General features: G+C 36.3%; 1 protein-coding gene across 1 annotated transcript in view; it reads right to left on the bottom strand.

Moving 5' to 3' along the window:
• The window catches only part of mgat5b (alpha-1,6-mannosylglycoprotein 6-beta-N-acetylglucosaminyltransferase B), a 126,310-nt gene that overhangs the window by 56,577 nt on the left and 43,484 nt on the right, over positions 1-26,249 (bottom strand). Inside the window, exons 5-7 of the mRNA XM_082185370.1 lie at positions 17,777-17,850; positions 7,980-8,147; positions 4,773-4,937 (exon numbers count right to left, since the gene is read on the bottom strand). Coding sequence (XP_082041496.1) covers positions 4,773-4,937; positions 7,980-8,147; positions 17,777-17,850 — 407 coding nt within the window. The remainder of the gene's footprint in view (positions 1-4,772; positions 4,938-7,979; positions 8,148-17,776; positions 17,851-26,249) is intronic.

Here is a 26,249-nt window from a genome sequence, read left to right as displayed (position 1 = left end):
ATTTTCATTTATTTGTTTGTTTGTTTATTTTTAAGTGGTTATGTTTTGCTTTTGAGACAGGCTTAATGTATTTGTAAAAAAATTTTATTAACTCAAAATAATAATGCAATTACTGTCCAATAAAGTTTGGTTTAAAGCACTCAATTAATGTCATTTTCCCATTTTCCGTGACCTAATCTAAAGTGATAACTATTTAAAGTTAATACGTTGTTAACAAAACATTATCTACTTCTTTACATATTAGCTAATTAACCAATAACACTTTGCTAATTACAGTGACAATGAATGAAGAAGGCTATTATTATTAATAACCGGCATTAAGTTTAGATCAGATCGTTACTATTTTGTCTGTTTAAATGAGGAAACATCTAAGATAATGTCAGTAAATTATGGAGTGCCACAAGGATCTGTGCTTAGACCCTCTGCTGTTTTCAATATAAATGCTGCCACTTGGTATTATTATAAGAAAACATGGAATTAGTTTCCACTGTTATGCCTATGATACTCAGTTCTATATTTCATCATGACCAAATTAAATCTTTAAATTATCCAAGTTGGCAGAGTGTGTTAAAGATATAAAATATTTGATGACAAGTACTTTTCTTTAATTAAAATCGGATAAGACTGAGATATTACTTATTGGACCAAAAACCTGTACACAGAATCTCTTTGAATACAATTTGCATTTAGAAGGAATAACTGTTACTTCATCCTCTACAGATAAAGACCTGGGAGTTATATTAGACAACAACTTGTCTTTCTAAAATCATATCTCATATATGTAAAAAAAAAAAAAAAATTAAAACAGCTCTTTCTAAAATTGTATACACCTCACAGATGCTAACATTTTCCAGTGCTGTGTGTAGAAAGACATTAAGTGTATTTTTTATTTAATTTTTTAAGGGGAAAACAGTTAATTTACGGATAATTAGGATGGACTTCTATCTTCTTCTGGATGGTTTATTGAATGAATGTCACTGGATGTACCGTAGATGAGTAATGCAGCTCTCAAATATTTCAAGGTATTTCAGAATGATTTATGAAGCTCTTATCCGAGATTTTTTTTTTTTTTTTTTTTAAGCATTGTTTGCATGGTGCAAATGTATGAAATCGTTGCATGGCCTCCCTTGCTATGCTGACAGACTGACATCTCTGAAATATATGTGTGTAACATGCATTTCTTAGAATGTTGATATACTACAAATTACACTTTTTTTTTAAACAAGAAATGGCCTGATTGTGTTTTAGCTTCACAAACTCTCCTCACATTCTCAAAAGTCTGTGATTTTCTACTATTACTTCAGAATATGTATTTGTTTGTGCATCAGATTAAAGACACACATGACCAGTGTATATGTAGGTTGGCTTGCCATTTTTGGTTATTGTTTTGCGTGGCCACACTGCTTCGGGTGAGCCTTTTTTTATTCCACTTCTCCATCTATTTTATTCTTCTTTTATTCATTTTATCTGGCAATGCTTCAGAGCATCTTCACTCACCACCATATTTCTTATGCTGTGTCTGCAGTGTGAACACACACCATGGAAAAACACTGAAATATTTTGAATTATAATCAGTAAACCACTTCATTATGATTTTGTCACCATCAGTAACAAATGTGACCTGTTCTCATTGTAACAGCAAATTAGTTTTGTAAACACATTTTTTATAATAACCAAGAAAGACAACATTTTCTCAAGGGTCAAGAGTCCAACTAAAGCAAACACTGATCTCCATAATGGTGATCTCAAACAAAAAATTTTTTATAAAACATCAACATCTAAACCTCTGATAATTCTCAATAACAACCGCTGTAGACGTATGACAGAAATAAAGTTTGTAAGAAGTGAAGATGTCAATGCTGTTTATGGAGCTCTTTAATCCTCCTCTGCTAATATCTTGAAATATTTAATGTTTTCTTTTATCTTCAGTTGATTTAATCTAAGGATGTGGATGGAAGTCAGTTGTAGTTCTTGAGTTTCTCTTTTTTCTTTTCTTGTAGTTTCTCTTTCCTTCAGTGATTCTGCTTGTTAACAGCAGGTGTTCATCAGTAATGCTCAATCATCACTAACTTAATCACTTAATTGATCACTTAACAAATGTAATGTATATCTTCATTTAGTAAACTCAAATGAAATACGTTCAGAGTACTCATAAATATTGGCTTCTAAACTTAAATTAATTCATTAATTGGTTTGGTAATTGATTTCCTCAAACGTAATGAGTAAGCTTAACTTTTTGAGTTTGACTTGTGTGCTATTGTGAGCTCGCAAATAACTGCAATCGCTCATTAAAAGTTTGTATCACGGTTTTACTCAATATATTGAAGTTCACACTTTACAACGTATTTGAATGCAGTGTACAGTTTAATTGTATTTTAAGAAATATCCTGGTTTTAGCGGACTAAAGTTATGAGAATAAGTAGCCTACTCATAACTATTGTTGTTTTAACTTCAATTAAGTTTTTTAAACTTAATTTAATTGAGGTAATCGTGGGTTCATCAAATGAAATGAGTTAGCTTAACTTGTTGAGTTTTACAGAAGTCACATGCTAAAACATGTTAGCCAAATGATTAACCATCCTAGCAATATGTCAAAACAACTTAAATCAAAACAAAGCAAGCTAGCAACTTAAAACCCGGTAACATCCTGTATTACACCTAAAAAATATGGTAGCAACCGGTTAAATACATGCTAGGAACAAACTAAAACATGCTAGGAACATGCAAGCAACATTATTGCAAAATGCAAAACATTAACAGTGTGCTAAATCATGTTAACAACATGGAAACATGGCAAAACATGCTAAATCATGCTAGAATCATGCTAAATCATTCTAGAAATGTGTTAAAATATGTTGGCAATGTGTTAAAACATGTTAGAAACACTTTATTTACTTCATATCTTAATTCTTTATCTGACTTCAGGCATTTTCAGACTGGGTTTTGTCAAGCCAACATAAAAAAATTACATTTTTACAAATCTAGTTGGAGATTTAGTTACCTTTTTGTTGTTGTGACTGTTCTGAACACTGACACCAAATAATGGAATAAGCTACAATACATGCAATACATTCTCGCACACAGACATTCATTCAATTTTTCTATTTGTGGTTTTCCAATGAGACCACTCTCAGTGAAAATGAATAGCTGATAAAGTGATAGATGACCATGGAGTAGAGGTCAAGCGCACAATCAATTCGCGTTTTAAAGTGCTGCACAGCAACTTCAGACAGTTTATTTTCTCTATCTTTCTGAAATGAAATGTTTTCATCCATACATTTCAGGTATCACTTTTTGCCATTAATTCATTTTATTTTTTGGTATATTCAAGTTGCTTATGACGTTTCTAATCCCTGACTTTCTAACCTAAATAAACTTCAAATCTCTAACCGTGAACTATAAATATATTTTATATCATGTATAATGTCATTAACACTATATTATCCATAACTACAAAGCTAACCCAAGACCTGACCTTAACCCTATAAGTATATGTAGTTAAATATTACTCATTACTGTAATTACACTATAACAACATCACCTTATAATAATGTGTAACAAAAAAAAAACACGCTCTGTCATAATAAATGATACTTTTATTAATATATAATATTTAATTTGGTATATGTATACCAGAAATATTATTGTATTTTATCTAGTTTACAGTTAGGTTATTATTTGGGCTTCCTTAAAAGTACTAAATAGTTTACTGGGAGAAAAAAAAAATTGTTGTTAAGGAACCAAGATCATTAATTAGAATCAATTCTGAGGCAAAATAATTAAATTTCCAATATACATGGTAAACACAGACAGTTGGTAATCCATATCAATTAATAACAGAAGGCAGATTCAACCAAGACTGTTGAAAGGATGTTAAATGACTCAATAGGGCACATCGAAAGTGCACCAACCAAACGGAAATGTAATGTTGAGAAAGCGAACTTGAAGACAAAATAGACAAAGAGACCATAATTAAAAACTAGCACATGGGAAAATGTGTGCAACCAGCCATTGCAATCAGTTTCACAAGCACCTGCAATTATCTTACTCTTTTACCAGTCAAACTCATAAGCAGCATTCTTCATCTACAGTAAACAGCTTTGTCATTGTCACAGTCAAACTCTTTACAGAAAACCATTTCTCTCTGACAGAATTGAGAGTGTGTATCGGGGTTGTATCTCACAGTGAGATTTATTTAATTTAATATACAGTTTTTTGTTTTTTTTCTCAGGCTTGGCTTCGGGACAGAAAATGAAAATAATCAGTTTGTATCGGCTTATTTGTAACAGATTCTCTTGAAAGGAAATGGTACAAACATTACTGTTTATAATCTTCATAATAAATGTTCCTATTCATGCGAGACTAGCTTTTCCTGAGGAGGCTAGGTAAATTTGTTGTTTTGCAGACGTATTTTCTGATTTTAATACCATCCAAATCAAACGCGGCTGTTGAAATTCCCGACTTTTTTTCCCTCTAACTCTGAGAGATCTAATCCCGTTCAGATAGGAACATCTGTGATTGGTTTATAATTTATTTTTAGCGCTTCTCATTTATTTTGACCTTCATCAAACGCCATATCTACAGCTAAACTTGTGGTTTGAAATCCCAGTTGCATTCAAATCAATACATGGTCCTCTGTTAATAATCAAAACTCAAATGTCACTTCGAAAACAAATCCCATCCGAATAGTGCTAACGAAGTCATTGTTTTACAAGGAAACCTCATTATAGAGCCTTTAATTGAGCTTCTGTAGACAGTGTGTGACAGCTCACCCTCTTCTGCTCTCTGTACTGACCGCGCAGACGCTCCTCGAGTCTCCGTGCAGCTACAGCCCACTGTGCAGACAGTCTGCGCATACGCCTTCTCATGAAGCTTAAGGACTCTTTGCCTGAGCCGACTCGTTCCAACAGTAGAGACAGGTCGGAGCGGAAAAATGCCTATGGAAAGAGAAAAAGTGAGAAAGAACAGGCGAAATGTATGTCCATACAAAAAGCACTGGTTATTTTTATAGACATAAATCAGAAAACAATTATACAGTTGCACTTTAGAAGCACACTTTAGCATACTTTTAAATGGGTACTTATTACTGAAATAATATACTTTAAATGAATGCTTAAGTGACAATCAATCGCATTTTAATTGCAATTAAATGAAAATGTATTATAGTTTGAATTTACATTAAATGCTGAACTTTAGAGAGTTTTTTTTTTATACACTCAAGAAGGACTTAAGTACATCTTTACATGTCATTTCATAATTTAAGTGTACTGATGAATGCACTGACTAGCTTTTATGAAAAACTAAAATATACCTTGTCATTTCTATTGAAACTTATATGCCATGTATTTTTTAATATATTTGTAATGAAGCTAATGTTTAGTACAATTATATTAACTTTAAATGTACTAAATTACACACTACAGTTACATGTGCTTAAGTATGTTAGTCAAGACATCAAAATAAGTGTTCTTTAAGGAACAACAAATGATTAATAAAACATCATTATTTAAATTGTACTTCACGGTAAAACTTTTAATTTGAAATTACAAAGTGCACTTTTAAAAGTTTACCCCTGAAATCAAAATGTAAGCTTTTTAGCTTTTAGTATGTTAGCCTTAAAGTTATGAATAAGCTAATGTGTTCCAAAACAATGGCAAAATTCACATTTAGGAGATACAAGCATTCAAAACTTACATTCTCTCACTTCCGCTCAAATGTATCACACATTTTTATGACATCACATCTTCTGTCCAATCAAATGTTCTCTAGAATCTAAAGCTCTGCCCCCAATGCTATAAATACCACCTGGCCAAAGCGACCGTTGACACGTCGCGGAGCAATATGGGTTGGAGATGTGTGTTCGGTTGCTCAAACGCTCCAGTTTTATTCTGTTTTCCAACTGTACGTTGGCTAAGAATGAAACGGCTAGAATTTATTCACACCTCTACTATTGAATCCAACGTATTATCAGCGCTCGGTTTCGCTTCCATGTTGCCGTCGAGTACGACTTGCAGTCTGAGAGGTAAACTAAACACTATTGGCTATTTGAAAAGGGGGAGGAGCCATTCAATATGTCCCGCCTTAACTTCCTGTTTCAGTGGAAATTACGTCAATGCATCACACAAAGCTGTGCGTTCCAAGGCACTTCAGTGGGCCTTTAATGAGAAACAGTCATGCAAGTGTACTCTCTTTAAGTACACTTCAGTGGCCTGTTATGTTGTTAATATTTTTTTGAAAATAAATTGTTGAAGAACACTACAAATGCACAAACAATACAAGTATGTGCACTTTATTTTACAAGGATATACAGTGATTTGCAGTTCTTCTCTTGGATATATACTATACTTACTAAATGACTCAAACAAACTCTGAATATCTTTGATGCCACTAACCTGGAAAATCCAGTGATTAGCCATCAAAAGCTCAAAAGCAATCAACCCAATGCTTAAACACAACAGAGATTAATGGACGGCGAGTGGTCATGCTGCATGAGGCTGAGGTTAAGCAGGATTTTACAAATGAAAGGAACTGTCATTTTAAAATGCCAGATAGTGGCATAAGAGTTCAGGCGTATGCTGGTAAAAGCTGTGTGGAATTTAAAGAGGTAATTATGCTAGACAGGAAAATGTTTCAGTATTTTAAGCTCTAGGGGAAAGAAAAAACCAACAAAAAGCCCCCCCCAACAATATCTCATTTCAGTCTTGGCAGGGTTCAGTGATGTTGTGAATAAGTGTCAAACAGCTGGAATTCTTTCACTTGAAATGACACCGTGAGAGTATCTACTAACCAGGTGAGATCTGCACGCTGCACACACAGCAGAAAACCCACTGAGCTTCATTGTTTTCTACAGCCTACCAAGGCAGAATCCTAACTGAAATTAAACCTCATAAATGACTGATTTGGAGCGCTGCATAGGTAGCAACTTGTGCGTCATACAAACACGCGCATGGGGAATGCGGAGGACTCAACACACAATGGAGAAAAGAGCTTCATGGTAACATATTGCTAATCCAACAATGTCAGCCTCCAAAAAACAAAAAAACGTTCACTTACGTGTACTTACGGTGTACATACCTAAGAAAGTCCTGGTAATGTAAGGTAACTATAAGGGTAAGGTTAGATATAGGGGGTAGGTTCAGGGTTCAACAACCCAGTTATTGTAATTGCTGTGATAAGAACATAGGATTCACATGGGGGACAGGGATGTAAAATAAAGTGCTACCCAACATATTATTACAATTTAAAATAACTGTTTTCTATTTGAATACATTTTAAAATGTAATTTTTTCCTGTGATTCAGAGCATCATCAAGGTGCGTTCACGCCATGTCGTAATTACCGCAATTACGTGATTTCAACTTGTGAAGAGCATTCACGTCCTCGTAGAGCTCGTAATTACAGCTTGTAAGATGGAAATTGTTTGAGAGCTCGACTTGAACCACCTGACCGCTGCATATTCATTTATCCGTTGATAGTGGTGCCATAGAAACGCATAATTCCCAGTCTGAGGATGTGAACAGCTCCGAACATAATGTCCTCCGGAGTCTACGGTAATTACGACGGCGTGAATGCAGCATTACTCCAGTCTTATGTGTCATAATTCTTCAGAAATCATTCAAATTTGTGACGCTCAAGAAACATTTCTGATTATTATCAATGTTGAAAACAGTGCTGGTTCATATTTTTTTTGTGGAAACCATGAAACATGTTTACATACATCTTTACTGTCACTTTTAATAAATAACTAATTTCTTTAAAAAAAAAAAACTCTTTCTGACTTCAAACTTTTGAACAGTAGTGTATTTTTGATTGCTATTTCTTTTACTTCATCTCATTTTTCTGGATTTTTTTATTTTAATTTTTCTGGATAAAATAAAGAAAATAGCCTTATAAACTTCAGATTAGCCACAATAACTCACAAAAACCTTCTCTGTGTCAGTGAGCTCAGTATTGTAATTTTTGACCGTTTCAGGCACTCACCTGTCTTTTTGGGGGGCTGCTGGTTGTGGGGTGGATGCTTTGATTCCTCCCGGCCAGCGGGGGGCAGAACCACTCGACTTCACTAAGGTAGATGAGGAAAGAGCAGTCGGAGCCATCCACTCCATAAAAGGTGTAGCAAGGGTCTGAGGTCCACCTGGCTCTCATCCACTTGAACATTAAGAGATGAATAACGGTTAACTGTAGGTTGGCATTATTTTGACATTTCACAGTGAGAGGACAGATGTGTGATGCCCAAACCAAGCATGTCGGGACCCATCAAATGATTTGTTTTTATGAATAACTCAGGTTTGGAATTACATTTACATTGTGTATTTTGCAGACACTTTTTTCCAAAGCAACTTAAAGGGCATTCAAATTGTATATTTTACCAGTACTGGCATTCTCTGCATGGGGATCTTGGCATCGTTCAGGAACTGGAACTGATAGAGCATTTCAGTTCAGGTCAAAGGGTCTTATTTACATAATGCAGGGCTCCAGACTAACTTTTTTTATTAGGAGCGCTGTAGCCCCTGACTTAAAATTTTAGGAGCGCAAGCAGAAAATTTAGGGGCACATCTTAAATCACCTTGCAATGCAATTATTCACATTTCCCCCAAAAATAACTGTATTACTGACAAATGCTTTGATAATAAATAGACTTAACGTACAGAAATTACAATGTGCAGTTTTATTTTAAGTTCAGAGGGCTCCAGACTAACATTTGAGGGCAGCGGCACTAAGTTCTACAGAAAGTATCTGGTAGCACTGTGGGATGACAAAGCACTGAGCTTAATTTGAGGTGTAGATAAAATTAACTTGAACTATTATCATTCATAATGTCTTAATATTCAATAGCAAAATGAGTGACAAAATAGATATTAGGGATTGAAAATAGCCAATAAGCGCCCTCAGCAGCTATGTTTACAATGGTAATTTAATTTCATTTATTTTTTTAAATAAGTGTGAGTTTTCCTACTTCTTGAAACTTTTAGTTTTATAAATAGAGACAATCTTTAAAGGTTGAACAAAAAATGTTTTGGTCAACACATTAAAAATAACATTTAAATATGATATTATAGTTTTGAAGTGCTGGAAAAAGATATGTGTAGGCTACTGTTATAACCACAATATACCGTTACAGTTAGTGTTACTACATTAAATCCATGGTGAATGTTGCTGATCTGTGGACCTAAAGCCTTCTATAACTTGTTCGTTCATGGCACATGTTTCTCCTGGTTTCCACGTTAGCGCTGTTTGATCTGATATGGTTTATAACAGAGAATTCTGCGTTGAATCTGAATGTTTCTCACTGGATCTCGCAACGATGTTATTAATTCTGTCGCGAACTCAATGGATTTCTTCACTGGATGTCCACGATGTGACGGTGTTGCGTGATCGAGATCCGCCCGCGACTGGCGAGAGAAGCTCTGCGCTGTCTATTATTGGTTCAAACTATTAAACGGTCCGTGACGCAGAAATGAGTAGCGCAGTTTTTTTCCGCTTTCATTTTGTTTTGATTTATTAACATGTTACGGAATACTCTATGCTTGAGGCTGAGAATGTGACTAACTAGCATATTGTGTTTAAACTGCGAAGTGCCTGCACTGTCTGCAAACTTCGTTTTCCCCGCAGTTCTGGGATAGCGACTGCAACATTCGCAGTTCATTAAGTTCGTCTCCTTACAGTAACAGTTACCTCAACCAGCTGAATTCTCGCAGCCAGTCTTCCCGAAAATGGTGGGTTCGGGCTAGGGTGACCAGATGAGATTGGCTGAAATTCGGGACGGAGGGGGGGGGAGGGGGGGGGGGGGGGGGGGGGGGGGGGGGGGGGGTCTATGGGTCTGGGGTGACGGGATGGAGGCTTCTATGATATTAGACTGCGTAGCCTATAATAAAAGATAATGAATTTCAAACCTGAACCAAACATATTTTTATTCAAAGATCAACAGTCTGTCATTATTCTTTAGTCTGCCACAAAAAAAATAAAACATTAAAATCATGAACTCAAATGTCATTGTGAAAAGAAAAAAAAAACAATGACTGTTGTAAGTAACAGTGCGTAAACCAGACCTTTCAGTATAGCCTAACGCTAATAAGCTTAAACGAAAATAACGAGATAATTGTGTAGTGAAGTATTTTTTTGCAGTGCCGCGAACAATTAATCACAATCAATCACTCCTTTACGCATGCAGCACTGTCCTCGCGGCTGCAGCAACTTGCGCTCTAATAATAGGCAAAATAGGCTACAGAATAAGAATATTTCATTCTGTATTGACAGGTGCAATATTTGAAAATCGATCATATATTTTTTTTATTACATTTATATCTGCATTTATGTAAAAACTTAAACTTTCAAACATCAAAATGTCATTTATTAATATGTTTTCATGTCAAAATGACATACAAACATCTTTTCCTATTCTATTTTGCCTGGAAACGCTTCCAACACGCTTGCATGTCGCGTGAAAAATAGGCGTCGGTTCTATTTATAGCATGCACGCGTTTTCCGCGCGGCTCGAGGCGCGCCTGAGACGCGCGTGTCACGCAGGCAGTGTGCAAGCTCTAACCTGTTAACAGGGGAGCCGAAATAAAAACGGACACGCCACGCAGCCAGTGTGTCGCCGGCCTCAACCTCCGCAGACAGTTTTTAATGTTTATCAGACAATAACTACTCAAGATTTTGCTTTAGTATAATTTTCGGGACAGTTAGGGCCAGATTCGGGATTCGGGACAACAGTTTAGATTTCGGGACTGTCCCGAATTTTTCGGGACGTCTGGTCACCCTAGTTCGGGCCTTTATCACCTCACAAACCTCTGATTCTGAATCATCATCCGGCTGTGTCTGTGACATTGATATTTGTCTCCGTCTCCTTCCCACGGACGTTTACGCGCGCTCGATTATCTCTAGGACCCTCCCCCTCCACACATTAGCCAGTTACAGTGGCCATTCCCAATTCTTCTCACACTCATTGGCCTGCCACACATTCCGGATTCATTGACGCGCCCCTTCCGTTTAACGTGTAAAAACAAAACAAATTTACTGGTCGCACATGTGCGACTGGATGAAAAATTCAGTCGCACACTCTCAAATTTTGGTCGCAAAATGCGACCATTTGGTCGCAGTCTGGAGCCCTGTAATGGGTTCAGTCTTCATCTTAAAAGGATTAGTTCACTTTCAAAAAAAAATGTTTTGCTTATAATTAACTCACCCCGATGTCATCAAAGATATCCATGTCTTTCTTTCATCAGTCGAAAAGAAATTAAGGTTTTTGAGGAAAACATTCCAGGATTTTTCTACACAGAATGGACTTCAATTGCAATCAACTATACCAATGTTCAAAGAAGGTTCAAATGTCCGTCTCGATGCAGCTTCAAAGTCTCTACACGATCCCAGTCGAGAAATAAGGGTCTTATCTCCCAAAACGATCGGTCATTTTCAAAAAAAAAAAAATATATATATACATTTTAACCACAAATGCTCGTCGTGTACCATCTCTGAAACGCGCCACGTATTACGTCATCATGTTGGAAAGGTCACGCGTCACGTCATCTATCTAAGTTATTTGTCTGTGTACTCCGGTTCAAAAAGTTAGGGAAGGGAGAAAAATGTAATCTCATTTTCTCCTCCAACTTCAAAATCGTTGTTTTAATTTATTATTATTATTATTTTTATTTTTTTGTGACCTTTCCAACGTGATGACGTAATACGTTGCGCATCTCAGAGATGGTACAAGACGGGCATTTGTGGTTAAAATGTATATATATTTTTTACATTTTTTTTTGAAAATTACCGATCGTTTCGCGAGATAAGACCCTTATTTCTCGACTGGGATCGTGTAGAGACTTTCAAGCTGCATTGAGACGGACATTTGAACCTTCTTTGAACATTAGAATAGTTGGTTGCCATTTAAGTCCATTCTGTGTAGAAAAATCCTGGAATGTTTTCCTCAACAACCTTAATTTCTTTTCGACTGAAGAAAGAAAGACATGGATATCTTGGATGACATCGGGGTGAGTAAATTATCAGCAAACATTTTTTTGAAAGTGAACTAGTCCTTTAATGCCTCTGCAAACCTTTAAAAGAGCACATAAACTGAAATGTGTGCTTTTTTTTCCCCCCCAAATGTACACACTTTGCTAGAAAAGATTGGTTTGATTTGGCTGCTTTCAGGGTTCTTTTGGAATGGGAGTGTTGAACAAACACTTAACCTCAAAGAAACTATCATCCATACAACAGCCACTTCACATGGGTGATGGTGTCATACTTCAGACATGAGTGACACATTGAACACAATTCTAACGGCCCTTTCACACCAAATTTAAGGTAAAGAAAAGTTAAACGAACCAGTGGCAAATTGTCTATCCACACCAAAAACAGAAGGAATATCCATATGGCTGAATGAAAGGACAATCCATATTGGTACACAAGATGATGCATGTGTCTTTTAGCTGCTCAGTCGTATTAATATCAGAAGCACGAGATGCAGGAGAAGCAAATTCAACACCCTAATTTAAGCAAAAGAAACCAAGCAAAAAGAAAACCCAGACATAACGTAACAAAAGTAAGTTGTTGTTTTTTCTTTGCATGGTGGAATTTAAAAGGTAAATTCACCCAAAAAATGAAATTCTGTCATTACTTACTCACCCTCATATCGTTCCAAACCCGTAAGGCCTCTTTAAAGTAAATACATCATTAAAATAGTCCATGTGACGACAGTGGTTAATGTCATGAAGCGACGAGAATACTTTTTGTGCGCAGAATATAATGACAAAAACAACAACTTTATACAACAATCTCTTCTCGCATAGTAAACACAGTGCAGCGCTTCCATGTTTTACGTCAGAATGCTAGCTCATCATTGGCCAGCTCCAGTGTCAGCATCACACGCATGTGTCGTGTGCTCACGTGACCAGCGTCGGCCAATAATAAGTCAGCGTTCTGCCATAGAACCCGGAAGTTCTGCACTGTGTTTACTACGTCAACAGTGTAGGAGTCGAACACAGACTCCTTCTCGAAACTGTTGAATAAAGTCGTTATTTTTGTTTTGTTTTGCGCACAAAACGTATTCTGAACCACTGTAGTCACATGGACTATTTTAAAGATGTCTTTACTACATTTCTGGGCCTTGAAAGTTGCAGTGACGTTGATGCATATGGCTGGTTCAGAAACCTCTCGGATTTCATCAAAAATATCTTCATTTGTGTTCTGAAGATGAACAAAGGTCTTACAGGTTTGGAACGACATGAGGGTAAATACGTAATGACAGAATTTTCATTTTTGGATGAACTAACACTTTAAATCTTTCCCTGCAACCGTTTGTTTTATAAAAGTTGCCAGCATTTTTGATAGTTTTCACAAAAGTTTCATGACCCCAGAATATTTTGTTGTATGGATATCTGAACAGGCAATATATCAAACGAAAGAACAGAGTCTGTGATTAAAAAACAACAACAAAAAAACCCGTTTTATTCTAGCTTCATGTGGGTCAATTTCATTTAAATTTTAAAAGCAACATTTTGAACAAAAAGCTGCGAAAATCATGTTTTTTTATTTTATTTTAAAAGACTACAACATGAATAAGCAATGCTTTTATTGCTTGTTTCTGCTTCTTTTTTCCTGTGTTTTAATCCGGAGATTCTGTTCTCTTTCAACAGATGTGTAATAGCGCCACCTACCATATAGCAATGGAAGCAAGGAAAGCCAGACAAACATTAGTAAATTAAGTCATATTTAGTCCAAAAACTCTATTTGATTGTAATTATTGCAGATTTCATAAAGTTCAAAAAATTTGGAATCAGTAAGATTTTTGGTAACTAACTATACATAACTTTCCAACTACATGTCAACTAACTCTCATTAGAGTATTAGTAGACTGTCTGCTTAATATCTGCTAACTTTATTTTGATGCTCCCCAACAGACATTCTACTGACTATAAGTAACTTTGCAACTACACGTCAACTTATTCTACTAACCCGAACAGTCTATTAACACTCTAATGAGAGCATGTGTCTAAAGTGGACTATCGAAATAATGTTTTGAATTGTAATAATATTTCACGATATCTCAAATTTTACTTTATTTTTGGTCAGCTGCAGCCCTGGGGAACAGACTTCTTAAAAAATATAATGTAAGTCATAGTTATAGGGCAAGCACATAATTAGGCTCATTATAGTGTGTGCTTTATTCACAAAATGCCATGCTCCATGTGAGATATGTCAGATCTGCTGTGCTCTGCGCAATACAGCACTGCGGTCCTGAGATCTCAACCGTACTGTGCAAACTGCGTTCAGCACAGATTTTGTGGGTGTGTTTGTGCCGTTGCCTGATCTGCATAATTAATTTAGTGGATCGGGGGCTAAAGCAGCGCAGACAGAACATGCAAATAAACAGCTTTCAGCGGGAGCAATTCATTCTTAGTAAATTCCCCCATGTGCATTACCTACAATACAAATCATTAAAGCCATCATAATTATTTTAACATGTTTGACAGCCCTATATTTCATAAAAATCTATTTATTGAAAAGTGGAAAAGATGCAAATGTGATATACGTGGTGAAGAATGTTGATGCAGGTAGGTGTAAATATGTGCAAGAAGCGGGGAAATATTTATGAGGATGAACCATGTGTCATGCAGGGCAAAAGTGTAAATTCGTGCTGAATATTTTATGTAGACACACACGTTGCTTATCAGAGGTTACGCATCTGTTTCATGGAAACTAAAGAGTTCATGAACAGCAAAACATTTTATTTTATAAGTAAAGTTCTGGCTTATAGTCCAGACATTTTATGAAAAAAGGTTGAACAAATTGCAACAGAAGCAAACTCAACTGATTTTGTATCCTCAATATGTCCCGAGTAAGGAAAAAAAAAAGCCCCGAAGAATCCCATTAGGGGAAAGTTTCGAAAAAGACCCAAATATATCCTATTCATACGCCTATTCAATCTTTTTCTTACGTGAATAGGGTAAAAAAATTTAACCTTTAGATATCACCATGAAAATTACTGAGTTGATTACTTACATCAAGACAAACAAAAAATGTATTACGAGTTTTTTGAAATTGTTTGTTAACATGGACAAACGGTGCATAGTCTAATTATGTATGTGCTAATTTGCATAAATACCACAACAGATCTAAACATTGGGTATAGCCAGGTGAAAATGTCTTGTTGAATCTTGTTGACACAGAACAGTAAAATACTTAAACGTACAATATGTATTTTTTTTCACCGCTAGGGGTCGCTAACCTCTTACAATAACAAAGGCGTAGTTTGATGACGCAACACTTGCTAAGAATTATGGATCTTGTCGTCAACGTCAAGCCGACCAATCTAATAATGTTTATGGATGAGTAAATACATCGATGTTTTTATCATGACTGTGATATGAAGCAGGTCGGCATTGCTAAGAGACAGCTATCAGCTCCACACGCGACGCGAGTCCCGCGGATATAAAAGGAATATGGACATTTCATTCACCCGAACAAGTACACGCAAGTGCAGAATTACTACTCACAGGTCAGTTTATTAGACAAATTAAACTTGTGAGGTAACGCAGCGCTGTTTCACTTGGTCTAACATTACACTATCACACTAAACTGCATTTGAATGTGTTGAAATGTATGTTATTCTGTGTTAGTTTGTCTGTATGAGACTAGCAGTAAGCTAGATCAACATTAGAATAACATACAGATCATATTCTAACATTTTATCATTGTTGAACTATATAACATTGATTAGTTTTATGTAAATGTGCTCACCTGTTTAATAAAGTACATGTAGGAGCGGTCGAAGTCTCGGACGTGGAGCTCTCGGCATCTCGAAAACACCGCGCTGATATTGATTCTCGTTTTAGTTCTCCTTTTTTATCCAAAGTCTGCTTGACATGGTCCATAATGTTTGAACGAAACAACAACAGCGTGCAGATAGACATTACGAACTACACAGTTGTCCACATCTGTCGCCTTGGTTACTATCAGAGGGCTCTGGTTACTATGGCAGTACGAGCGGAAACCAGGGAGAACGTGGATATGACGCCATTGACGGCGACAAAACGGAAATAAAGAAACGGTCCGTGTCTTCGAATTAAATTTCAAATTTCTCCTGGTTTGAAAGTTGTTGGAAACAGTCGGGATAATGCAAGTACACAACTAAAAAAAATAAAAATAACATAGATATAGTGATTTTGCTATTTTTAAAGCAAAAAAATTACATATTGTACCTTTAATGTTAAGGTCTGATTGGAACCCATTTAGGCTACCCATGAGCATTAATACATAGAGGCAGGAAGAAGTACTTTAGAAACCAGCCTTTATTAATTTTTAAGAGATAGGGTTTGGGGCTGGGTCCGTGGAACTGTTTCTGGGGGACGAGTCTGAGGGAAGAACAGGAGACAATGGTAAGGAGAATGCAGAAGACAAAAGGTAGGTAAAATAAAAAGTGAATCCCCAGAAGCAGTCCCACGGACCCAGCCCCAAACCCCATCTCTGCAATAATAATTAATAAAGGCTGGTTTCTAAAGTACTTCTTCCTGCCTCTATGTATTAATGCTCATGGGTAGCCCAAATGGGATCCATTCAGACCTTAACATTAAGTATTTTACTGTTCTACGGATTCTTCTGGGCTTTTTTCCCCATACTCAGGACATATTGAGGATACAAAATCAGTTGAGTTTGCTTCTGTTGCAATTTGTTCAAGGTTGACCCCCATTTTGGCTTAAAAATGACTGGACTATTATACTACATGTGCTTTTGGCTTCAATGCTAGTTTCAGTGCATTAGTGCCAACAAATACTCTGAAATGGGATGTTCACCACAAACAATGTGCATTGTTTCTTTCAATATATATTTTTTATTTTTGGTTGCGGGGTTTTTTATTTATGTATTTATAATCCATTTAACTTTTTATCCACTTAAACTGTCGTAAATCTTGAATGCTTTAGAGCAAAGACTTAAGTTTGATCTCTTTTCAAAGACGACACTTGACAGATTATTGCTGAAGTGCAAAAAGATTAAAAAAGTTAACTTAAAAAAAGTAACAGAAATGTACGTGTATAGTTAAAAAAAATGCTCAAAAATACTATTTAAATTTGTATATGATATACATATTTTCAAAATCACGTTTTACTCTAAAACTGCAGGAAAATCAAAGGCATAAATCTAAACAAGTTGTGTTCCAAATTTGAGTCTGATATCTCAATAAATGAGCTTTCAGTAAGATGTTGTTTGGCTGCAGTACCAAACGCTTCCACTAGATAAATCAGAGTCTCTCATTAATTTCCAATGTGGTCATTTGTGATCTACTATTTTTCTACAGGACCATTTAACCTTTTCGAATCAACCATTCCAATGAAGTAAAAATAAATAAATAAATGTTTTAACATTTCGGTCAAAAATGACCAACGAGCACCAGAGGCAAGACAGAGAACATATCAGTGTTTGATGATTTTTATGTGGTGTTTTAGAGACCATGCCTTTAGATTAGCTCTCTCCATATATAAAATATTGTAAATGCACTCTAGGTTTCTCGTGTCCGAACACTGATAGGGAGATGTGTTCATATGGTTTCTAAAACAAGGACAAACTGCACTAGAATAAACAACATTAGAAGAGAGACATCATCTATAAAACAGCATCATCAATCAATGAAACAGGTGTGAAAACACTCTCCAAGAAATCAATTTGTTTGGTGCCAAGTGTTTGCTTCCACCAATCTGTTTCCCTCCAAGGCAACCATGGAAGGAAAAAAGACAGACATAAAGGAGTATGAGAGTTTTTGAAAAAAATCTTTGTCAACTCACATCCACTTTACTGGCGCAATCCGGGTACCCAGGATCCTTCGGGACTTCGCACTGGCCCATAACTCCATCTCGGCCTGTAGATGAAAAGGACAGGCAGTCACAGTCTGATAACAGTCTTCCACAGTACAGTAGCTTCGGTGGTGAACACCAGTGGGATCCGAACGCTCTCGGCTTTAATGAGGCTTTGGGAGAGTATCTTATTCCATCTCCTCAACTTTCTCTAAGCTTTCTTTATTAGGTATTATGAAAGTGAACTCTTGGCCTCATATCTCGCACTTGTCTGAGTAAGGCTTGCTCTGGGCTTTGTTAAGAGCTCTGTCCTGCTTTCTCTTCACTAGGGTAGAAAATTGCAAACATCCCCCTTCTCCTTGATTAATAAACTCCCATCTCTCACCGGTAGCCAGTCCCAGTCAGCCTAATTAACTTAGAAAGATGTTGTTCTTTGTGAAACAGGCTACTTCAGATCCATCAAGAAGCAATACAGAGAGAGGAATTATGGGCTATGCTGCTTGATTATGAAAAGATATCCTTGAACCTTTAAATCAAAGGACGTCCACTGGCTCTTGTATTCTGTACCCATGGAATATTAATTAAGGAGATTCACTCCATCGTCCTGCGTTTGATACTCCCCAAACTTTGTAGAGATCCCTATTGAAGTGTCTTTGATGGCAGACTCTGATATTTTGGAAACCAACAAAGAAATTGTCGAAATCTCTTTTGAAATGAGACGTAATATTTGAGCAAAAATCTCAATGCCGTCTAGGAGAAACATCTGAAGTATTAAAGTGGTCTAATTTATTACTTTACTTTTGTATGGGCATATCTATAAGAAAATAGCTATTTTTTTTGAGGGAAGTCACCAGTGCTATATTTATTTGCTAAAAAATACACTAAAACTTTAACATTGTGAAATATTATTATAATTTTAAAGATCTGTTTTCAGTCTTTAGTGTCACGTGACCCTATTTATAATCTTCATATAATCTAATATGATGTAATTGGTGCTCCATTATCAATAACTAAATGAATGTTCCATGTTATTACAATAATTCTAATAATATTTCAAGTTTTTTACAGTATTTTTGATCAAATAAATGCAGTCTTGGTGGACATAAGAGACATCTTTCAAAATCATTAATAAATCTAGGAACACTTCATTTCGATTGTCCACTTTAAAAATTCTTCTAATAAAGTAACTTTGCAACTACATGTTAACTAGCCGTTAGAGTTTTAGTAGTAGAGTAGTAGTAGAGCAGTAGTATTAGCCTGTCAGTTTAATTTCTGCTAACTCTTTATTTTTATGCTCATCAAAAATACATTCTTCTGACTTGTGTCACGGGTGGTTGCAGGCAAACAGAAGAAGAAGAAGAAAAATGGAGTTTCCTTTGTGTCTTGTTTTATTCAATCAAACATACAAGGTTTGAGAGTAAAACCAATTATTTTGTAATTAAAAGAAATCAAAGTTTGCAAAAAAGTCTTCTTAAAGCTAAAAAAATAAAGATGTTGATAACAAAATGATTTGCAGTGCGTGTACATCTTTGAAACCCTTTATTTTTCATTTGTGTGCATTTCGAACACTTTTTCATCACAAACGCACACACTTTGCTCTCTTTTCTGCTGTCTTTTTTGCGGGGTTAAATCTTTTGCTTGAATGAAGCCGTGTCTCAGTGGACAGTCTCTATCAACCAGGGATGTGTTTCCCAAAAGCATCGTAAGCCCAAGTAGATCATATAAACGATCTTACGACTGATCTTAATATTACGGTCTGTTTCCCAAAAGCATCGTAACTTAAGTAGCCCTTGAAAATCATCGTAGATCTACGAGTGCTCTGGTGTAATCATAAATCCCCAAGTGCATCGTAACACCTGCAGGACAACCGGCAGATTACACCTTTAACTTTATTCAAGTGCAATGTGATTATAATATAAGGTTTTGATTGTACGTTATTGTACACTTTATTACACGTTTTTTGATTAAATGCATGTGTGAAATAATAATGGGCAGAAAAAAAAATAGAAATAATTTAATTTAATAATTTTAATTTAAGGGTATATTCACACCAGAAAAGTCCGCTAGTTCACTTACTTTGGTCAGGACCAAATACAATGTTGATTTTTTGTTTGGTGTGGTTCAATTTTGGAGATCTTTCGTAGTGCAATTTTTTATCTTTTACTGATTTGGTGTTATCAGCTACTAACACAATATGAAGAAACTTATGAGCATCATATGATACAATGTTTTTGCGAAGACGAAATGCCCTTAAACTGCCCTTAAACCTGCTGAAAATAATACGTTTGTATAGCTCCGCCTCCTCTAAAATGACATTAATCTCCTCTTTTTTGAAAAACGTCTTTTCTTTGTTTTTTGTGGTTCAGCCATTTTGCTGGTGTCTCCACCCGTAGGTTTGTGCTTTTATAGATTATTGGCCTCGTAGAAAATGCACATCAGATGAAAACAATTAGGTTAAAAGATCTCAAAATACAAACGTGTGCTACAATTACCAGCCATTCAACAAGGTGATATTTCAGCACTTGGCAAACGGACAGCGACTCTTAAGTAGCACTTAAAGCACAGCTGCGTGCGATCGTGCTAAGTCGCTTTTACACTGCCGTTTTTGCAAGTGGACCAAAAGTTGTAAACAAAACCACACGTGTGCTAAGGTCATCCATTCATTGGACAGAAATTATCAAGCAGTGCAAAAACAGGCAATTTTGGAGATCTTTCGTAGTGCAATTTTTATTCTTTTACTGATTTGGTGTTATCAGCTACTAACACAATATGAAGAAACTTATGAGCATCATATGATACAATGTTTTTGCGAAGACGAAGATGTGCTGCAGGACGGTTGTGGCAGAGAGAGCATGCTTTTAACTGATTAAGTTCAAACATTATTAAAAACAAGTGAACAGTCAGTAATAAAATAAGAACAAATACACTATAATACACAATTACAAGCAGAGATGAATACTAAATAACAAAGTTACAAAGACTAGTATTCAGGTAGGCTACAGCAATTAATAATTAAGCCTAAATGTAAAATAACACTATTTGTTCACTGTAGAAATTAAATATAGTTTAATCTTTGTTAAAGCTGTTTTATTTTATTTATTAACATTAATGACACAGACAACAGTAGGAATATTGGTCACTTTAAGACTGCATTCTTCGGTTGCATTATTCTTTTTATTGTTTCTTTCTCAACTATGACATAACCTAGAGAATGCTTGCCGAGACGGGTATTTAGACGAGTTTTTTTACATAATTTGGGGTGTATGTGTTGTGTCCGCAGGAATCAATTCGGTGTTCAAGCGCTATCTGAAAAGCGCCCGAAAATATGACCCTGTCAAGAAAGGCGCAGTGCTTTTTGCAATTGGGTCGGGTCATGTTCAGCCCTTAAACGAACCGTACCAGAGTTCGTTTGGAACCGGACCGAGACCACCTCTTCAGCTGGGTCTCGGTACGGTTGTTTGGTCCGCACCCGAGTGTGATTGCTGCAGAGGAAGAAATGGCCATGTCAATACTAGGCCAACCAAGAATTTATTTATTTTATTCATTTAATTTAGGGTGTATTCACATGTCTTATTTGGTTCGATTGAATCGAACTCAAGTTCGTTTCCCCTCTTGGTGCGGATCTTTTGGGCAGGTGTGAATACACCCTAAATTAAATGAATAAAATAAATAAATTCTTGGTTGGCCAAGTATTGACAAACCCATTTCTTCCTCTGATGTGAGAAGGGAAGACTCATTGGGCCCACCACCTGTTTTATTAAATGTGGTCCTCCGCAGTGCCCTTTTCCTTTTAGCAAGGCTGGCAGAGTCCTGCACTTCTTCCTGACCTCCTTCCCTGATCTTTTCATTCCCCTAGTTTAAGCAATATCCTCTCAGTTTTATTGTTTTTGTTTATTTGTATGACTGCCCTTAAACCTGCTGAAAATAATACGTTTGTATAGCTCCGCCTCCTCTAAAATGACATTAATCTCCTCTTTTTTGAAAAACGTCTTTTCTTTGTTTTTTTGTGGTTCAGCCATTTTGCTGGTGTCTCCACCCGTAGGTTTGTGCTTTTATAGATTATTGGCCTCGTAGAAAATGCACATCAGATGAAAACAATTAGGTTAAAAGATCTCAAAATACAAACGTGAGCTACAATTACCAGTCATTCTACAGGGTGACATTTCAGCACTTGGCAAACGGACAGCGACTCTTAAGTAGCACTTAAAGCACAGCTGCGTGCGATCGTGCTAAGTGTGTTTTTTTGTGAAACGCACGTGAAATGAACACGAACGTTCGTAAAGTTGCTCGTAGAAAATCCTCGTAAGTGCTAAGATCCATCGTTATCTGGAAACGCAGCCCAGGATGAAAGGCCCTTTTCTATTGGTCACCCTGGATTGAAGTGACAGGTTGGCCACGCCCACAAGAGCGAGAGAACTTGTAACATGTCGAGCAACAGGTCGTTTACTGAGTAAGATAACTGATTTAATATCATAAACTCAGTGACAAGTCAACTGAATATTTATCTTCTTATGCTCTCCCATTTAGATACTTAACCAGTATGCTAAACCAGTGAAGTCGGGTCAAATGGTCTGGTTTAGGTAATCATATGTCTCCCATAACTTCTGGGTCATTTAATTACTGGAACCGTGACTGTGCTAGCAGGAGAGACGTTACATTGAGTTTTAACAATATTAGGCTTACAAATTAAAATGATAATATAGGTACATAAAATACATAATATAAATTTACACATTTTCTTTCATTTATATATATATATATATATATATATATATATATATAGATTACATTGTATAGCATGCACTTATCTAGAAAGTCCAAGCAGTCTCTAACTTTTTGCTGTTATGTAAGTGCATTTACACTTTCACATTTTTCATATTCATATTCATATTTATTCATATTTAATCTTAAGTAGAGATTTAAATAACGCTGACTGCCAGAAAAGAATCCGGCTGTCGCAGTGTGACTTGCTACTGTTAGCTGCTGGTTTATATGTCATGTGCATGATCTGTCTGTTATCAAAACTGCATGTCTCTAGAGCACCAAAAGTTAAATAGTGTGCATTTAAGTAAAGGAATAACAGTGATTATAATGTGTGATCAATGATCTACAGCAGCAGCAGCCATATCACCCTGTAGCCCAAGACTAGTCGCCCACTGAAGCTAAGCAGAGTTGAGCCTGGTCAGTAAATAGATGGGAAACTTCCTGGGAAAACTAGGTTTCTTCTAGAAGAGGTGTTAGTGAGGCCAGTAGGGGGCGCTCACCTTGGGTCCTAGCGCCCCAGTATAGTGACGGGGACACTATACTGTAATAAGCACTGTATTTCAGATGATATTTAAAACCGAGGTTTCTGACTCTCTGTGGTCATTAAAAATCCCATGGCACTTCTTGTAAAGAGTAGGGGTGTAACCCCGGTGTCCTGGCCACATTCCCTCCATCGGCCCTTGCCAATCATGGCCTCCTAATCCACTGAATTGGCTCTATCACTCTCTCTCCTCTCTCCACCTATAGATGGTGTGTGTGAGCGCACTGGCGCTGTTGTACTGTGGCTGCCGTCGCTTCATCCCAGTTGATGCTCACACTGGTGGTGTTGAGGAGAGATCAATGGTATGATTGTAAAGCGCTTTGGGTGTACAGTAGTACATATGAAAAGCGCTATATAAATGCCTCATTCATTCATCTGAATTTGTATTACACAGTTACGTATAAATGCTTCTGAATGTTATATTGTGGAATAATACAATTTTGGAATGTTTGGAAATGTCAGCTGATATTTTCTACAGACACACTACAGCAAAAGATCAAAATAACTGGCTTAAAACCATTTTTTGTATACTATTGGTGTCTCTGGCTGCTAGCTATGCTGTTGTGTTGGCTAATAAAATCTATTCCGCGGTAAAACTAACTATAGACTGGTTTAGCCAACGTTAAGTGTTTAAATGGGAGAGCATAAGAAGAGAATAATTCAGTTGACTTGTCACTGAGTTTATGATATTAAATTATCTTACTCAGTAAACGACCTGTTGCTCAACATGTTACAAATTCTCTCGCTCTTCTTACAGACACACTGCGCAGCAGCAGCGGGAAAACGTAGTGGGCGTGGCCAACCTGTCACTTCAATCCAGGGTGACCAGTAGAAAAGGGCCTTTCATCCTGGTTGATAGAGACCGCCCACTGAGACACGGCTTCATCCGCAAGCAAAACTTGCAAGCAAAAGATTTAGACCCGCAAAAAAGACATCAGAAAAGAGAGCAAAATGTGTGCGTTTGTGATGAAAAAGTGTTAGAAATGCACAAAGAAAAATAAGGGTTTTCATAGATTTACACACACTGCAAATCATTTTATCAACAACTTTATTTTTGAGCCTTAAAAATACTTTTTTGCAATCTTAAAAAAAAAAAAAAATTTATTACAAAACAATTCGTTTTACTCTCAAACACAGTACGTTTGATTGAATAAAAAAGACACAAAGGAAACTCCATAAAGAAAAAAGTTCCAACACGAAGTTAATCATAAGAATCCAAATAATAGGCAAACAGGTAAAGCAACACACACACAAAGGCTAAGTTTACATGACAACGATATGCTTAAAACAGAGTTTTCCGTGTACAGATGTGTAAAAACGCTGAAAAACGCGGAAAAATGTACACGGTTTTAATTTTTTCCGTGTAAAAACGCTGTCTTCTGCTACCAGGCCAGTAGATGGCGATGAAACCCTATATTGAACATGTATACGCATGTGCATGATGTCATTGTTTTCTGAGATTTGCATTTTTGTTGTTTACACTGAGACCGTTTCGAAAACTTGCACTTTGAAACCCGTTTATAAAGTTAGCATTTTCAGGCACCCAAAACGCCGTTGTCGTCTAAATGAACGGCCAAAATGCATAAAAAGTTTTACGCTTTAAGTTGAAAATGGTGTCGTGTAAACAGACCCTAAATGTAAGAGTGACCGGACAACAAACAGAGGAAAAGGAGGAACTTAGCCTAAATACTGGCACAATTAAAGGTGATTAACAATACACAGCTGAAACAAACAAACTTGACGGTAACCATGGTAACGAAAGAGTGGCAGGAAAATCAAACAAAGTGTGACTATTGAAAACAAACTGAATGTCCATGAAAACTAAAACAGACTGAACATAACTGTGACAACTACTGTATAAGTATATTTCTAAGTACGTTAACTTATTCTGTTAACCCTAACCTAACAGGCTAAGTACTAATGCTCTAAATGAGAGTTAGTCGACATGTAGCTGCAAAGTTACTTTACTAGTTTACTAGAATGTCTAAAGTGGACCATCAAAATAAAGTGTAACCAAAAATCTGAATTATTCCAAACTTTGGACATGAATATACAGTATATTCTGATTGAGTGTCACGTTGTGTCACATTTTCACATTCATTGTGAACAGGCACAGCCACTGGAAACTGAGAACACAGCGAGTTTATGACTTTACAACAAAAGATATTTAGTATTGTCAAGTCAAAACTGAAATATTACAATTAGAAATGTCTAAAAAGTAGCACACTGAGGTGCTAATTTTCAAAAAGAAAAGTTTCCATAACAAAGTAAGCAGAGTTTGAGAAGAATCCTTGTACTTTCTGTCCAAATGGCAGAGCAGAAGTATGAATTATGTTTGTCTTGCATTAGTAGTTTAAATAAACCTCCCACACATCTTGCACATATGCTCGCTAAAAACCAGCTGGAAATCGACCAAACTCTGTTGGCAAACTTTAGAGATATCTAAACCTACAGAGGGCCTCACTGAACAAATAGCGGCAAGAGATGACTGGCATTATTGCGATGGAGTTCAATCAAGTTGCATTAAATAATAAATAGCAAATGTGTTGTCCTGCAAAATGGCATTGAGCCCAGACCTCTTCATGACTAATTTTAAACAGCATTTTTAATTTGATTTTGGCTCACTATAAAGAGACGAAGACGAGAGTTTTTGGTGAGTTTATCAATCTTGTTTGCTGTTTTATATAATCAGGCAAAAAAAAAAAAGACTTAATTGACTTAATTTATACTTAATTTAAGTATAGACACAATGAGACTAGTTTTACAGTATAATATATATACAGTATATATTATTTTTGGTTTCTTTGAAGGGGAGAGTACTATAAAAATCAAAATGCCTATCGAGAGTTCCTGTGTACAACATATGCCAATGTGTGTGTGTGTGTGTGTGTGTGTGTGTGTGTGTGTGTGTGTGTGTGTGTGTGTGTGTGTGTGTGTGTGTGTGTGTGTGTGTGTGTGTGTGTGTGTGTGTGTGTGTGTTAATGTATTTGTAAACATTTTAAGGAACACTGAATATCAATGCAATTAATCTCTAATAAAGGTTGGTTTAAAGCACTTCATTTATGACATTTTCCCATTTTGCGTGACCTAATCTAAAGTGAGAACTATTCACTAATAACTAATAACCAATTAACAATTCCTTTACTAGGTAATTAAATA

The sequence above is a fragment of the Leuciscus leuciscus genome (assembly GCF_965113295.1).
Source record: "Leuciscus leuciscus genome assembly, chromosome: 1".
In the NCBI taxonomy this organism is placed as follows: Eukaryota; Metazoa; Chordata; class Actinopteri; order Cypriniformes; family Leuciscidae; genus Leuciscus; species Leuciscus leuciscus.
Note: the sequence above shows the minus strand (reverse complement) of the source record. Positions and strands in the feature narration are given on the sequence as shown.